We start from the raw sequence: 15,721 nt of genomic DNA, 5'->3' as shown, positions 1-15,721 counted from the left end.
AAAAACATTTACCTCATGCGTGGGCACAGACACCAAGAGCTGTACAAAAATGGCTGGTAAGAATAACAAAAGAGTAATACATTAAGTATATATTGACCTCATGTCGCAACATCAAGCTTTTCTCGTCCATTTTCAATTGTCCCCTGTCTTGAGCCATACAAAGTCCCGTAGTAATTATCGTCTGCTTTGAGTGAAGAAGGCAAGATGAATCTTTTCATGGCTTTACATTTTTATGTACCAATGTATTGCAAAGTTACAAAAGAATTGATGTTGAGGCTGCCGTGGATACGCCATTATGCTCCGCCCGACGTCAACAAGGTGTAGACAATATATCAGCCCAGTGATGCTTAGTCGACGACTACGACAGCACAGTCGACATCAAAGGCGAACCGCTTTATCAACAACCGGAATTTGACTAATGAAAGTCGTAGGCACTACAGTTTGGTAACTGAATATATTCCTTAAAGGAATGCTTGTTGACTGATCTACTGTTCACATTTCATACCCGGAAATAAGGGTTTCGCTTTCTATACATCTATAACAAGCAGAAAAGCTGAAAGGTGTTTTATAACATGTAACCATGTCGATCGATACCAGATTCAGTAAAGGTCTCATGGATGGAAGAAAGTCGAAGATGGTACAGTGTTGGTAGTCAAGTCTAACTGCTTTCTTGACTGATGTTACTATGCCACCCTAGCTGATCCCTATGTCATCAATGAGACCACTGTACCATCTTCTGTATCATCACTGACAATACTATACCGTCCTTCCGTCTATATAATCACTGACACCTCTCTACCTTTCTCTACATCATCACTGACACAACTATATCATCCTTCCCTCTACATCATCACTGACACAACTATATCATCCTTATCTCTACATCATTACTGACACCTCTGTACCTTTCTCTACATCATCACTGACACAACTATATCATCCTTCCCTCTACATCATCACTGACACAACTATATCATCGTTCCCTCTACATCATCACTGACACAACTATATCATCCTTCCCTCTACATCATCACTGACAATACTATATCATCCTTCCCTCTATATCATTACTGACACCTCTGTACCTTTCTCTACATCATCACTGACACAACTATATCATCCTTCCCTCTACATCATCACTGACACAACTATGTCATCCTTCCCTCTATGTCATTACTTACACCTCTGTACCTTTCTCTACATCATCACTGACACAACTATATCATCCTTCCCTCTACATCATCACTGACACAACTATGTCATCCTTCCCTCTATATCATTACTGACACCTCTGTACCTTTCTCTACATCATCACTGACACAACTATATCATCTTTCCCTCTACATCATCACTGACACAACTATATCATCCTTCCCTCTACATCATCACTAACACAACTATATCATCGTTCCCTCTACATCATCACTGACACAACCATATCATCCTTCCCTCTACATCATCACTGACACAACTATGTCATCCTTCCCTCTATGTCATTACTTACACCTCTGTACCTTTCTCTACATCATCACTGACACAACTATGTCATCCTTCCCTCTATGTCATTACTTACACCTGTGTACCTTTCCCTATATCGTCACTGACACAACTATATCATCCTTCCCTCTACATCATCACTGACACAACTATGTCATCCTTCCCTCTATGTCATTACTTACACCTGTGTACCTTTCCCTATATCGTCACTGACACAACTATATCATCCTTCCCTCTACATCATCACTGACACAACTATGTCATCCTTCATTCTAAATCATCACCGACACCACCGTATCATCCTTCCCTCTATATCATCACTGGCACATCTGTTACATCCTTCCCTCTATATCATCACTGACGCCACTATATCATCCTTCCCTCTAGAACATCACTGACACCACTGTACTATCCTCTACATCATTACCGAATGATTCCATGGTCACAACTGTTCAGTTCCATATGTCTATATCGAATTGCATGCTACAGATCATTAACTTGCACGTTTGCCGTTTTACCCCTCTCTCCCTAGATGACAGAGACATTACTTGTGTGCAATATGAAATGCAAACATCTGTCAATGTTATGCCGGAGTGCTTTAGAACAAAACTGACCTTTTAAGCGTCGAACCTTCCATGGCGAGGAGCATGCGTCGTGCTGTATAGCGTCAAATGCTCTCTATATATGCCTTACACGAAAACTCATTCCCTTGTATTTCAAACAACTGAGACAGGACCAGAAATATATCAGTGAAAGCCAAACACGAATCCTGATAACAGGTAGTAGGTTTACTGTCGTTTGTTTGCTTGTTCCTAAGGTATTGTCAATAATCGCGTTTAGACCAGACAACCCTGAGATCAGCAGCATGAACATCAGTCTATACTATTCCACACGATGTCATGCAGAAACTACGGCCACCCGTGCCCATTAGGCAATACACACACACACCCTCCAACCCCAAACCCCCACCCCCAACCCCCCGACTCCCACGTCGAACGTGTATCTAACAACAAGGAGAAACCCTTCTATACCATGTCATTCTGATATGTCGAAGTTCAAATCCATACACCTCAACACGTAATTATATGACGGTCTCCCCAACCATTCCCGCCAATACAAGGCTAGGCGTCTGTTCTGAATGACCTGCTGATTTTTCCGGTGGACAGACGATGTAATTTAGGTACACTCCTTCAAATACATGTGTGTATCTTCTTACATATACAACTTTGGCATTTTCTAATACATAATACATACACTCTTGCTAGATTCATTTATTTCTTACCCCTATTTGTTTCGAGCATTTAGGGCAAAAAGGTAGAACCGGAAGCGACACCATTTTGCAGCAACGTGCGAAGAGCTGCGTTGATTGGCGAGTTTATTTATTTATCTGTTGCTGCTTTCATCAACAGGACGCAGAGGGCAGATGTCAGAATCTTCCTGGGACTCAGCTGGAATTAATGAAAACAAATACTACAGTGAATTTTTAATGTTTGTCGTGTACTTCCACTCCAATCCCCCATCGTCTTGTCGACAGGATTTAAAAGAAAACGATAAATCATTTTGAAGGATTCTGCAAGTCTATAGAAAAATCCGACTTGAAGAAAAATAAATAATTGAGACTGTGGTATTGATTAGAACAACACTACAAACAATATGATGTAAAATGTATGACAGTAGGTGTATCTCTTAGTTGCAATATTTCAGTGCTGACAAGTTTCTGTACATTGCAACATTGTTTCAAAAACTGGCCACGACTTCCCAACCCCTACAAACACACTTGTCCAGAGTATTTGGTGTAAATTTGCACACACTGAAAAGGAACCAATCTACATATTAAACACACGTCACAGCACGCTTTAAATGTCCACCGTTCTGTTCACGTGACCCTTCTGACGCTGTTCTCACTCTTTTCACCTCATGCATCAGTTCATACATCAACAGTCTCAAATAGATCTTCCTGTATTTATCTATCACCTCACACAGATCTTCCTGTACTTATCCATCACCTCACACAGATCTCCCAGTACTTTTCCATCACCTCACACAGATCTCCTATACTTATCCACCACTTCACACTGACCTCCCAGTACATATCCATCACCTCACACAGTTCTCCCTGTACTTTGCCATCACCTCACACAGATCTCCCAGTACTTATCCATCACCTCACACAGATCTCCCAGTACTTTCCCATCACCTCACACAGATCTCCTATACTTATAGACCACTTCACACTGACATGACATGACTCACTTCACACTGACATGACTCACACTTCAAAACAGTCTCAAATAGATCTTCCTGTACTTATCCATCACCTCACACAGATCTGTACTTTTCCATCACGTCACACAAATCTCCTGTGCTTATTCACATATCAACAATCTCAAATAGATCTCCCTGTACATATCTATCTATACTTCTAGACCACTTCACACTGACCTCCCATTACATATCCATCACCTCACACAGATCTCCCAGTACTTTTCCATCGCCTCTCACAGATCTCCTGTACTTATCCATCACTTCACACTGACCTCCCAGTACATATCCATCACCTCACACACATCTCCCTGTACTTATTCGTCACCTCACACAGATCTCCTATACTTATCCACCACTTCACACTGACCTCCCAGTACATGTCCATCACCTCACACAGATCTCCCAGTACTTTTCCATCGCCTCTCACAGATCTCCTGTACTTATCCATCACTTCACACTGATCTCCCAGTACGTATCCATCACCACATACAGATCTCATGTACTTTTCCATCACCTCACACAGATCTCCTGTATTTATACATCACCTCACACAGATCTCCTCAAATTGTTCCAACTGAAAGATTTTGCGATTGTATAGGTTATTCTATGTATGATTAGAGTTTCTACCAGCAGACACTGACTGAAATCTCAACAAGTAGGATCGGTGATTCTACCAGATCGCAATCTCTAGCCTGACATGTACATCAAACAAAGTGAGTGGGTGAGTTTAGTTTTACGCCACATTCAGCAATATTCCAGCCATATGCTAACAGTGTGTAAATAATAGAGTTGGGACCAGACAACCCAGTGATCAACAGCATCAGCATCGATCTGCGCAACTGGGAACAGACGACATGTGTCAACCAGGTCAGAGATCCTGACCACCCGATCCCGTTAGTCGCCTCTTATGACAAGCATGGGTTACTGAATGCCAATTCTCACACGGACCTTCGAGGTTAACGTCAAACTAACATAGTTTTCATGTGTACATGTAGCTGAACGAATCACTGCTTTAGATCAACTCACAGGTACAACACTAAGCGAAAAATATATCGTCAAACAAGATTTACCATCACATGTCACCTTTGTACTTTTTAAGAAACTATTTATGCCCCGTTTCATGGCATTCCCATGGTGACCAAACTCTCTGGTTCGTGATTAGTTCTGATATATTTCAAAGATCACAAGCAACTCGGGCTAACTTGCAGGGCCGTTTTTTTCAAAAGAACAGCATCTATTATAAAAGGTGTTCAAAGATCAATCCAGAACGTTCATATGTCGATATTTCTTATAAAAGATTGTCTGCTTAAGGAAAGCCAGGACGATGATTTTGATCCTATAACTTCACTTCATGAAAAACATTTTGTGTATGAAAAAGGTTGCTGTCTTACTAACTTATTATAACTCTGTAACGGTCATTTCCTGGAGAGCCGAGCTTCCATTTCTTCTTCGACAGGTAATGGTCCAGATCTAACCGGACGCCGGACGCCGGACGCCAGACACGTAACGCCCAGTGCTCGTCAGTGTGCATTGATTTCTGAACTTCACCGACATACCGCATGAAGAAGAATCCCACCCCACCTTATTCAATATCAGCGTTCGATGACAATCGATACGTGACCTGGGGCATGTATTTTTTCAGTAACGTTTTTGAATCAGATAGTTGAGGTATTAAACACAGATATTGTCAGAGAACGGGGCTTAAGTTTCAGCCAAGCACATACAGAGTAGACATACGAATACAGAAAGCAGGCCAAGAGTGAAAGAGTGTGTGAGCGAGTTAGTGTGGGTGAGTGAGTGTGTCTGTGTGAGTGAGTGGATTAGTTAGTGAGTATGACATATTGTGATTGAGCTTGTGTGTGAGCGAGTGAGCGTGTCTCAGTAAGTCGGTGAGTGGATGAGTGAACATGCGAGTGTGTGAGTGTGTGAGCGAGTGTGTGTGACTGGGCGAGTGGACTAGTGAATGAGTATGTGAGCGAGTGACTGTGTCTGTGTGAATGAGTGGATGAGTGAGTATATTAGTGTGTGAGCAAGTGTGTGTGTGAGTGGGTGACTGGATGGATGAGTTTGTGAGTGAGGGTATGAGTGTGAGCGAGTGAGTGAGACTGTGAGTGGGTGAGTATGTGTGTGTGAGAGTGAGTGTGAGTGGATGAATGAGTGAGTACATGAGAGCGTGGAAAGTGAGTGTGTCTGTGTGCTAGGTAGGTGGATGAGTGTGTATGTGAGTGAGCATGTCGATATATGGTGTCTGGTGTGACAGTGAATGTTAGAACGAGGGAGGGAGTGTGTGAGTGAGTATGCCGGTGTATGGTCTCTGGTGTGAGAGTGCATGTGTGAGCGAGGGAGGGAGTGTGTGAGTGAGTGTGTCGGTATATGGTGTCTGATGTGAGAGTGAATGTATGAACGAGGGAGGGAGTGTGTGAGTGAGTGAGTGAGTATGTCGGTATATGGTGTCTGGTGTGAGAGTGAATGTATGAACGAGGGAGGGAGTGTGTGAGTGAGTATGTCGGTGTATGGTCTCTGGTGTGAGAGTACATGTGTGAGCGAGGATAAGAGTGTGTGAGTGAGTGTGTCGGTATATTGTCTCTGGTGTGAGTGCATGTGTGAGCGAGGGAGGGAGTGCGTGAGTGAGTATGCCGGTATATGGTGTCTGGTGTGAGAGTACATGTCTGAGCGAGGGTGAGAGTGCTTGACGCCATGAGTAGCTAACGAAGTGTGGAGTCACGCATAGCGAAGCAAAGAAACGCTACAGCAATATCGAGACACTTATACAACTGGGCCTAGATTTTTCTAGATCTCTTACTTCTAAGATAGTCGTAAGTGTCATACACTAACAGTATCTTAATCTAAGAGCTAAAAGAGCTTCGAAAATCTAGGCCATGAACTGTAAGAACGTCTTTCACTCTTTGTGTCAATGTGTGGATTCGAACCCTGACTTCCAGTGAATGCTGTAACAAGTACGCTGCCCGACTGACTGAGGCCCGACTCAGTCACTGGTTTTGAATGTGCACTGATGTGTAAATATCTCGTTCAATAACGAGAGTGTAGTAACTGTGTCGCGTGCGACGACGAAGCACAACTAGATTCCACTGACACCTAGTTTACGGTTACAGGATTGATTTTATTATTCGTAGAGAGAATTCTTAATGCAATCATTGTTGATTAATCTATTATTAACCAATGTGCTGGACAGGGAATGAAGTGACAATACCTTTCAGCTGTCAAGCATAACATGAATAAAGACAATGAGGATGATGACAGCGACATCAAGAACGTTGTTGTCCCAACTTGTACTGCTACAGTAATATATAATTATTCTCCCACCCGTGAAGATTCCGGTCAGAATTCATAAACCCACGACTGTCGACTAACGGGATCGGGTGGTCAGGCTCGTTGACTTGGTTGGCACATGCCAGCGTATAACAGTTGCATGGACTGGTACTCACGCTGTTGATCACTGGATTGTCTGGCCCAGGTTCGATTATTTACAGATCGCCGTCATATAGATGGAATATTGCTGAGTGCGGCGTTAAACAAGTAATAGTTCTCCCACACGTATTGGCACTGGTCATATAATTATAACGCATCGGAATATGGTTTGGGGTTTTATTGGTCAAATTAGGGACATGAAGAATAGCTGGGAATTATTTGCAGGAATGATAATCATGAAGAAATGTTTCATGTTTATGTGTTCTAAAGTTTCTAAACCGGTACATAGTTTTCAGACCAACTCACTGACCAAGCAATCGTTCAAGGTTACAGAAGTTACCTCCCTTTGTGTACAAGACGGTCTAAAGAAGATAGGACTTGGGTTGAGGAGAGAGGGGAGGTTCTGTGTAATAGTTGGTTTGAACGACCTACTCAACAAGTTTACAAATATATGATAGTGATCTGTAAATAATCAAACATCAGCGTCAAGAGCTTCGATTTGTGCATTTGGGATGACATGTCAACCAAGACAGCGAGCCTGATCACCCGATCCCGTTAGTCGCCTCGTGCAAGCATGGTTGGAGAAGACTCATTCTAAGCCGATTTCAAAGGTCACAGAGCGAAGAAGAAAGACAGTTGGTGTTTTGTTAAAAAAATTTCGTATCTCGCCCAGGAACTTTACCCGAGTATAGTGTTGCATTTCTCACAAACCGGGATACCGTCACTTGCTAGAATTATTCTCGTTCCTGTCCTCTCTAGCGGAAGCCACTAGACCAAAGAGACCACAGTTCCCCATCTCACACGGGGGACCACCTTTCGCCTGTGAGAACACTGAGCTTCTGTAACACACGTCAGATCTATCTTCATCGTTATTACACACAGACAACTTCGCGTGAAACAATATGGACAATTTCACAGATGTGCAAGGAGCTCGTTCGTAACCAGTGCATTCAGTTGTTTCATAAACCAAAGTAGACATAAACATGAAAGTGACCTAACTACAAGACACTGCATGCACTCTCAGTCAGCGATATTATGCGACGACCGACACTTCCACTTCAGACACGTTATGCTTTTAGAAAACCCCATCTGGTTGTGAACAGAATCAGTAATACACGCTATACAAACAATTAGGCACAGGGATGTCTATACCGGAAGTAAGATCTGTCTCGTTCCGATTACTCCAGATCCAGCAACCGGTGTGTGGACATTTTGTTTGTAGTATTACCATGTCTAGATTCGATGTTGCGATGTCGACTAGGAACTGTTCAGAAAACTAAAATGATTTATGGTTTGGCTGTATTACACTCGTGGGTAACATAACACGGTAACGTGCAAAGGCGGGTACAATAACAGGTTGATCTGCTGTCAAGAATAAAGTGTACAAGCGCCGAATGAGTTCCCAACGTGGAAGCCCCCAGTAAGAAGACCCGTGATGATCCGGGTTAGAATCGGTGTTCAGTAACTCATGCTTGTCCTAAGAGGCGACTATGGGGATCTGTTGATTGGCTCACTGACTAGGATGACTCATCGGTTCCCAAATGTGTATAACGATGCTCATGTTGTTGATCACTGGGTTGTCTAGTCCAGACTCGAACATTTACAGACTAAGTGAGTGAATTTAGTTTTACACCGCAGTCAGCAATATTCCGGCTATATGGCGGCGGTCTGTAAATAATCGAGTCTGGACCAAACAATCCAGTAGTCAACAGTATGAGCATCGATCTGCACAACTGGAATCACGTTAGTCGCCTCTTACAACAAGCATACTCGCCTTTTATGGAAAGCATGATTTGCTGAAGACCTGTTCTACTTCGGTTCTTCACGGGTCCATTTACAGACTGTCGCCATATAGCTAGAACACTGTGCAGCGTTACACAACAAACCAACACGGTGAGAAGCGAGTCCAGCATCAGAGGCCTCATCGATGTGTTTAAGAAACCGACGTATCACATAGGCATCCCATCTCAGATAGACTCCAAGCAATCTTGATTGTATCCTGGACGCCGGACAGATGAGTGTATTTAATTATCTACGGCGCTTTAAAAAATATTCCAGGATAATATCACGGTAGGGAACACCTGAAATGGGCTTCATACATTGTTTACACGGGCGAGCGCGATAGCCATTACCACTAACAAAGAACGTTGCGCATCCTATCCAATACAACATTGCGTCTGAACCTTGAAACAACGTCTTGTACATATGTTGACAAAGTTCCACCGTTTAACTCTTCCTTATCAAGAACAAGACATTACAAAACTCCCCGTGTAGTACATCGAAATGAACACGTTTATTCAAACAGCTCTCATTGAAATCATATTCACAACTTCATAAAAAATAATTTTGAGAAAAATCCACGAACGTTGCATCCGTAAAATGTATTGCTGGTTGGGTTCTTCCTTATCTACTTTGTGCTGGGGCCATACATATTCAATACATTCTGTCCGGTCAGTCGTTTTTTAAGTTGACAGTCTTCATTCGCAATCAAATGGTTAGTATTAATGGCACCTGGCATAGTTGAAATACTAGACCATTACTATCCAGCGACTTACTCCTTTCGAGAGGAATGGGCTATTAAGTGTTCGACTCAGCTTTACAAAGTATCTCAGCTATAGCACGGTCTGCTAAATGAGGGATGAAAACCCGAAATGACGCCGGTCTCAGACGTTTACAGGTTGAGTAAATGTCACCAACAGGGATCGATAAGGTTCTGATACACCAAGGAACGTCAGGGCAACCTGAGATTGATCGTATGTTGTAACACACAAGGGGCGCAACTCTGCTCAGCCCTTGGACGACTGAGCCCCAGTGTACAATGTTAACCTTTTGTGTTTGTTGTTTATTTTTATATCATAAACAAGTGTAAAGCTGTCAGCCACGTAATATACATACACTGTCAGCCACATAATATATATGCAGCTTATTTAGTATGAATACACAATGCCATGTAGAAGGTGGTGATATGTAACATATGTTATATTTGGGGATAACATTACAGATTCCAGTAAATGTATGGGTTGAGTCGCATCTGGGATTCCTTTCGAACCCCACCATACAAACTCAGGTATCTAGCTGACTTTGCGTGCTGGCGATTAGGTGACTGACTCTGAGGGTGTGGGTTCGAATCCCGGATGGGACTTACCCACAAATAGTTATAGAATCTGTAATTTGCTAAGAAAGCGTTATCCAAAAAAACCATACATGTAATAGATTAATTAGTAATACGAGAGTTTTAATAACATTCAGTCATATTTTTCTGTGACGTTTATTAGACCCTGCCGATGTTGAAAACACAAATTTCATCTTGTTTGTGGGTGAGGTATATCGTCCCATCCACCCCACTGAACACACCCCGGGGAGTGTCCAACCCATCAGTCGACCTCAGGACCACTCCCTCATACTGCCCCCCGTCTAGCAAACTCAACACACCTCGACTCTCCGCGAACACAACCCGTCCCCGGGAGTCACAGTGCACTCCACCTGGGTTCTCGAGCTTCAGCGATCCCTGGGGGTGGAAGCACCACACTACCATCCCATCTCGTGACAAACATGTGAGCGTTCCCGCATCTCTGTCTGACACAAGAATATTGCCGCTGGGTGTGGAGCAGAGGTATGCTGGGTAAGTAAATAACGACCTCCCTGAAGAATCACGGCAAAAAGACTTCATCACCTCTCCGCTCACGTTGATGATGTCCACGGAAGGAGGAGTGCTGCCCCCACTGGCTACCAGAGTGTGGCGGTCTAAAGCGGCAAGAGCTGAGTATTTCTTCTCGGCTACGACAGATGACAGCAACATCATCGACGACCCTACTTTGAGAACACATATCTGCTGAGATAGGGGAATAGTCACTGCGACAGTTGTGTGCGACAGAGCTGCGATGGACCAGGGCTTCCCGCCAAGCAGAAGACGACTATCTCGATCACGTCTGCTGTAAAACGCCTTCACGCACTGGTTGTTCCAGTCTGTCACAATCACTATGTTGCTATGTGAACCTTCTCCTTGACTTAAAACAACGATGTCGTTAAGTTTGGGGGGCAGATCATCGTCTCTGAGTTTACCCGAAATGGTTCTCAACTTAGTTGGCTTGTTGGTTGGCTGTGATGTGACGGTGCCCGTGATAGTATGGGATCTACTCCTTCGGAACTGCGCAGTCCCACCCTGTTTTCGTCTCACATTTAGAGTAACTTCATTATCCAGGGACGGGCGGGGTGCCGTTATTGGCTTTTTTCTAAATGTTTCTTTCTTCCGTTGTTCCAGCACCACCTCGCCTATGTGGGATGCGTTGTGTCTCAGGTTCTTCAGATACGTCCCGGACACGAATCTGAGATCGACTCTTTGAAGTTGGCCACATAGGGAAGATATTGCCGACACATTAACAGGACCTACGTTTTTAAACCTGGAATGCTTGCTGAGGACTTCAGTGTCTGTCCCTTGAGCCACCAGCTCTGTCAACTGAACTAAAGCCTGGTGCGATGCCTTTTGTTCGTCACGGAATGTGTCTATCTTCAGGTCAACCGTTTCGCACAACGTATTATACTTCTCCTCCAAATCCTGCAAAAGTTCTGCTTCCCTGTTGCGTATCACAGCAACCATGGACTCTGTGAAGTTCTTTACATCACTCGCACACTCATCCTTCAAACCATGTATCCTCTCCAGTTGTTTCTTGACTGCAGCAACCTCATCTCGAGACGTAACGAGAGTCTCGTTCAGTTGTCTTCTTAACGTCTGAAGCTGTATCCGTCTGTCGTCTGCTGCTTCTTCTAACGTCACGACGAGGGAACAGCCACGATGTGCTATCCCGGCACACAAATGACATATCGCCTTAGCACACTGGACACAAAAGAGATCCAGCTCTTTCTGAGGATGTTCTGCACAAAATGGTCCTTCGACGGGTGGTGTTGATCCGGGTTTCTCTTCCAGGGTTTTCATCAGTTTGTTCAAATGAAAATTGGTCTTAAACAAGGTTGCCCATTCTTGAGGGCGTCGCTTTGGTTCTGGTGCATTGATAAACTCGCGGCACACAGGGCAGGAGAAGCCATTTTTCCTGGCGACCCCCTGAACTCCCTTGATATAATCGGCCAGACAGACCTCGCAGAAAGTATGGAGGCAGGGCAGGGTCTTGGGGGTCTTGTATGTGTCGTAGCATATTGTACATTGCAGTATCTCGTCTTGTATTCGGGACACCGCCATTGCACCACCTAGCGAAACATAAGACAAACAAGGGGTGTTAATATGTGTCCTTGATCATGAATTAACTTGGACTCTTTAAATCACAAGGCGTTTCGCTTTGATTTCATGCTCTACAGAACCGACGATGCAATTCGATAAAACAAATGTACACATTGCATGTATACATGTGTCCGATACGTCCTCCTACTTCATGAAAACAAACACTTCAAAACATATTTCTGTATAAATTATTAAATCAATTAATACTCTTTCATATAACCTACGAACTAAAATTGTTCATGTACCGTCGAGGACGGTACATGTTTCGTCCATAATTTAATTTGAATGAAACAAACAATTTGACGAAAGACGCGTGGCGCAATCGGGTCTCCAGCCCCGAAACCAGGCGTGAAGATCTGGACTAACCCATGCTTGTCGGAAGAGGCGACTAACAACATCAGGTGGTCAAGTGCTGACACATGTCATTGCATCCAACGTGTAGATCGATGCTCATGCTGTTGATCATTGGATTGTCTGGTTCAGACTCTATACATGTATTTAGATACCATCGCCATATAGCTGAAATATTGCTGCGTGCAGCGCTAAACAACAAACAGACCCACTATGAAAGATGTGAAGGATATCTTACAGATAATCGAATCAGTCAGAGACATGGTTGTGGTATTTCACCATCCTGTCACAATAAACGGCTTAGTATCTTTCGTGAAAGAAAGGCTTAAATAGGGGGAAAACAAAAACAATTTTGCTTGATCAACCAAGCTTCTGGTGAGAAGGCCAAATCTTCAGGGCAGAGTAATATTTCCTTGATCGGTAATCACACTTTCCACGAAGACAAACGTTTTAAGCTCGAGTTTCAAAAACACGAGACGCATATGCCAAAAGGTTCAAAGACTATATTTCACGTGCATAACGCTGGAGCGACTATCACAGTGCTCTCGCGCTGATAAAGACAGTCCTCGATGTTTTATATGTGCACGTGTATCCCAAGTAACGGTAAATAGTACATTAGAACAAGGCTACTGCAATTACAATGGCCATTTTCAGAGTAATATTATTGTATGTGCTCCTTCGTAGGACAAAGCCTTCGTTGACTTTATTAAGTCAAGGATATGGTTGAAATATTGTGACTTTTAACATATAATGTTGACAATAGTGTGTCCACATAACGCCCAAGTATACACATGGATACACCGTATGAAACCTGTCTCTGATTTTCAATGAGACCTTGCTGAAATAAGCACACGATTTGCGCTTACACTCAACTAACCTTTATCATCATATCTTGAACAACTCTCATTTGGTCATCGTTTTGTTAATATGAACTATTTATTTAATGTGAACAAAATTTGATACGATTTTCTATTATTTTTTTTAAATCTGCACGTTTCATCAAATCATCATTATGGCTTTTGTTAAACAGGTACACGTCTCGCCTTGAATATATCATATATGGTGAAATTTGGAGAATAAGACCAGGTTTGCGTTTTAGACTGATATATACGGTATATCTGGTCTGATTGACAACACGAACATTTGGCCTAATAGTTCACCTTGAATCGATGAAAATACGACAACAGCTTGCTTATCAAAGGACAGTCAACCGCAACGCAGCATCTCAATGCAATGCCAAAACACCGACAGGTCTGACATATTTATATACATGTAGCGTTTGTAAACATTATGTGACCCAATACCTTATATGCATGTCCATTCAGCACTTGGGGTTAATTGTACTGGGCAGTCTTGGCAGAGTGGTCAGTTGAAACAGTGTGTATGGACACCGGACCATCGTCCGAGGCACCGTTGTTGCCTATGATCGGTGTTACTGGCCAATGTCCAGCTGACGGTCAACTTGGCTGGTCGTGAACAGGAGGGCGTCATACCCGGAAGTGAACTTCGTCTTTCATCTGACGGCTGTTTCAAAGTATCATATTTCGCCAAAGTATCATATTTCTAGTTACGAGAGGTACCTGCAGTGTCAATTCCATTATATAACACCTGGTGACGATACACGTGATTCTAATTACGTTTGTGGGTGGTTTTGATGAAATATGATACACGAAGGGAGGTAACTTCTGTCGCCCTTTGGAAGTTGCGAAACAGCGAGAGTATACGATTTGAGGTATTGCAACGTGTGAGTTCAAATCTCATACAAACGGTTTTACGATGAAAACTTTAAAACTTTGTTTTGTTTCAAGGAGTGGGTTCCATTTTATGTTTGATGTGTTTCGGAGAAAATTAAATATGAAAATGTAATAGTTACATCTCTCAGACCGAAACATCCTCCACAAAGACCGTCAAACTCATTACCTAAGCGACCACTTTTCGAGAATTTTACGGTAGTTAGTTCATTAACTAACAAGTCAGGTAAATGCGGCCAGTCTAGATTACCACAGCTTGAGAAAAGTCTTAGGGCTCCTTGTCGTTATATTTATTTTTTTTCTTCAAAATATGTTTATTTCAGAGACTAGTTGTTATTCAACTACAATGCCACTTAGAACGTTTGGGTCTCGTGGAGTTATCTCCCTTGGATCTATGTAAGGACATTCGCCTCAGTCCTACTGTGACTGAAGGACGGGCTGATTTCCCCCGATCGATAATACGTTATTAATAACCCACTTTGTTGTATACATGGCCCAGCCTGCAATGGCCCAGCCTGCAGGGAGTGTCAGGGGCACTATTATCGTTCAACTCTCCTTCTGTTCCAAATATTTCACAAACGTCTGTCAACGAAAAGATTAATTGCAGAGCGGACATGACAGGACCTCTGTTTCGTATAGGTTTCGCTCAATTCGCGTGGGTCAAATTTTCGCGGTAGACGTTTTTATTTGCTGAAATCTATTGTAACCTGGATAAAACTGATGGTGCGTGTTTGAGTGTATACATGCTTTAGTCTCTCTCTCTCTCTCTCTCTCTCTCTCTCTCTCTGTCTGTCTCTCTTTCTCTCTCTCTCTCTCTATGAGATTCTACCAGTGGAGTCTCCGATCACAATCTCTACAGACCGCAATCCCAATCCTGACATTGACATATATGTGTTTATATATATAGGATGTCTTCCTATCACAAATGTATGTTGCAATAAATCTGCACAATCAGCACATCTTATCTCGGTATTCACCATCCCATTCCGATAATACAATGGCTGACGGTGGAGAGGGGTGTGGTACATGTACACAATAGATATACAGCCGTTAGTTGTTGAACTATCTTCTCCACGAGAAGTTCCAGAGACCGGGTATCCTTATTTACCATCAGGATAGCCCTTATCGGGATAAGTTGTCACAACACATAATATTGACACGGGAGGGTGTGGGTGGATACAGGCCCATAGGGGGT

The 15,721-nt window shown here is 43.1% G+C and overlaps 1 protein-coding gene across 1 annotated transcript; it reads right to left on the bottom strand.

The window, feature by feature from the left end:
- Window positions 1-10,445: 10,445 nt before the first annotated feature.
- On the bottom strand, window positions 10,446-14,462 carry LOC137265144 (tripartite motif-containing protein 2-like). The gene is made up of 2 exons (XM_067800463.1): window positions 14,080-14,462; window positions 10,446-12,393 (listed from the first exon to the last, which is right to left on the bottom strand). The coding sequence occupies exon 2, from the start codon at window positions 12,383-12,385 to the stop codon at window positions 10,463-10,465; it is 1,923 nt and encodes a 640-aa protein (XP_067656564.1). The 5' UTR covers window positions 12,386-12,393; window positions 14,080-14,462; the 3' UTR covers window positions 10,446-10,462.
- Between the last annotated feature and the right edge of the window lie 1,259 nt (window positions 14,463-15,721).

The sequence above is a fragment of the Haliotis asinina genome, chromosome 15 (genome assembly GCF_037392515.1).
Source record: "Haliotis asinina isolate JCU_RB_2024 chromosome 15, JCU_Hal_asi_v2, whole genome shotgun sequence".
Taxonomy (NCBI): Eukaryota; Metazoa; Mollusca; class Gastropoda; order Lepetellida; family Haliotidae; genus Haliotis; species Haliotis asinina.
The sequence above is the reverse complement of the archived record's forward strand: the minus strand, read 5'-3'. Positions and strand labels throughout refer to the sequence as shown.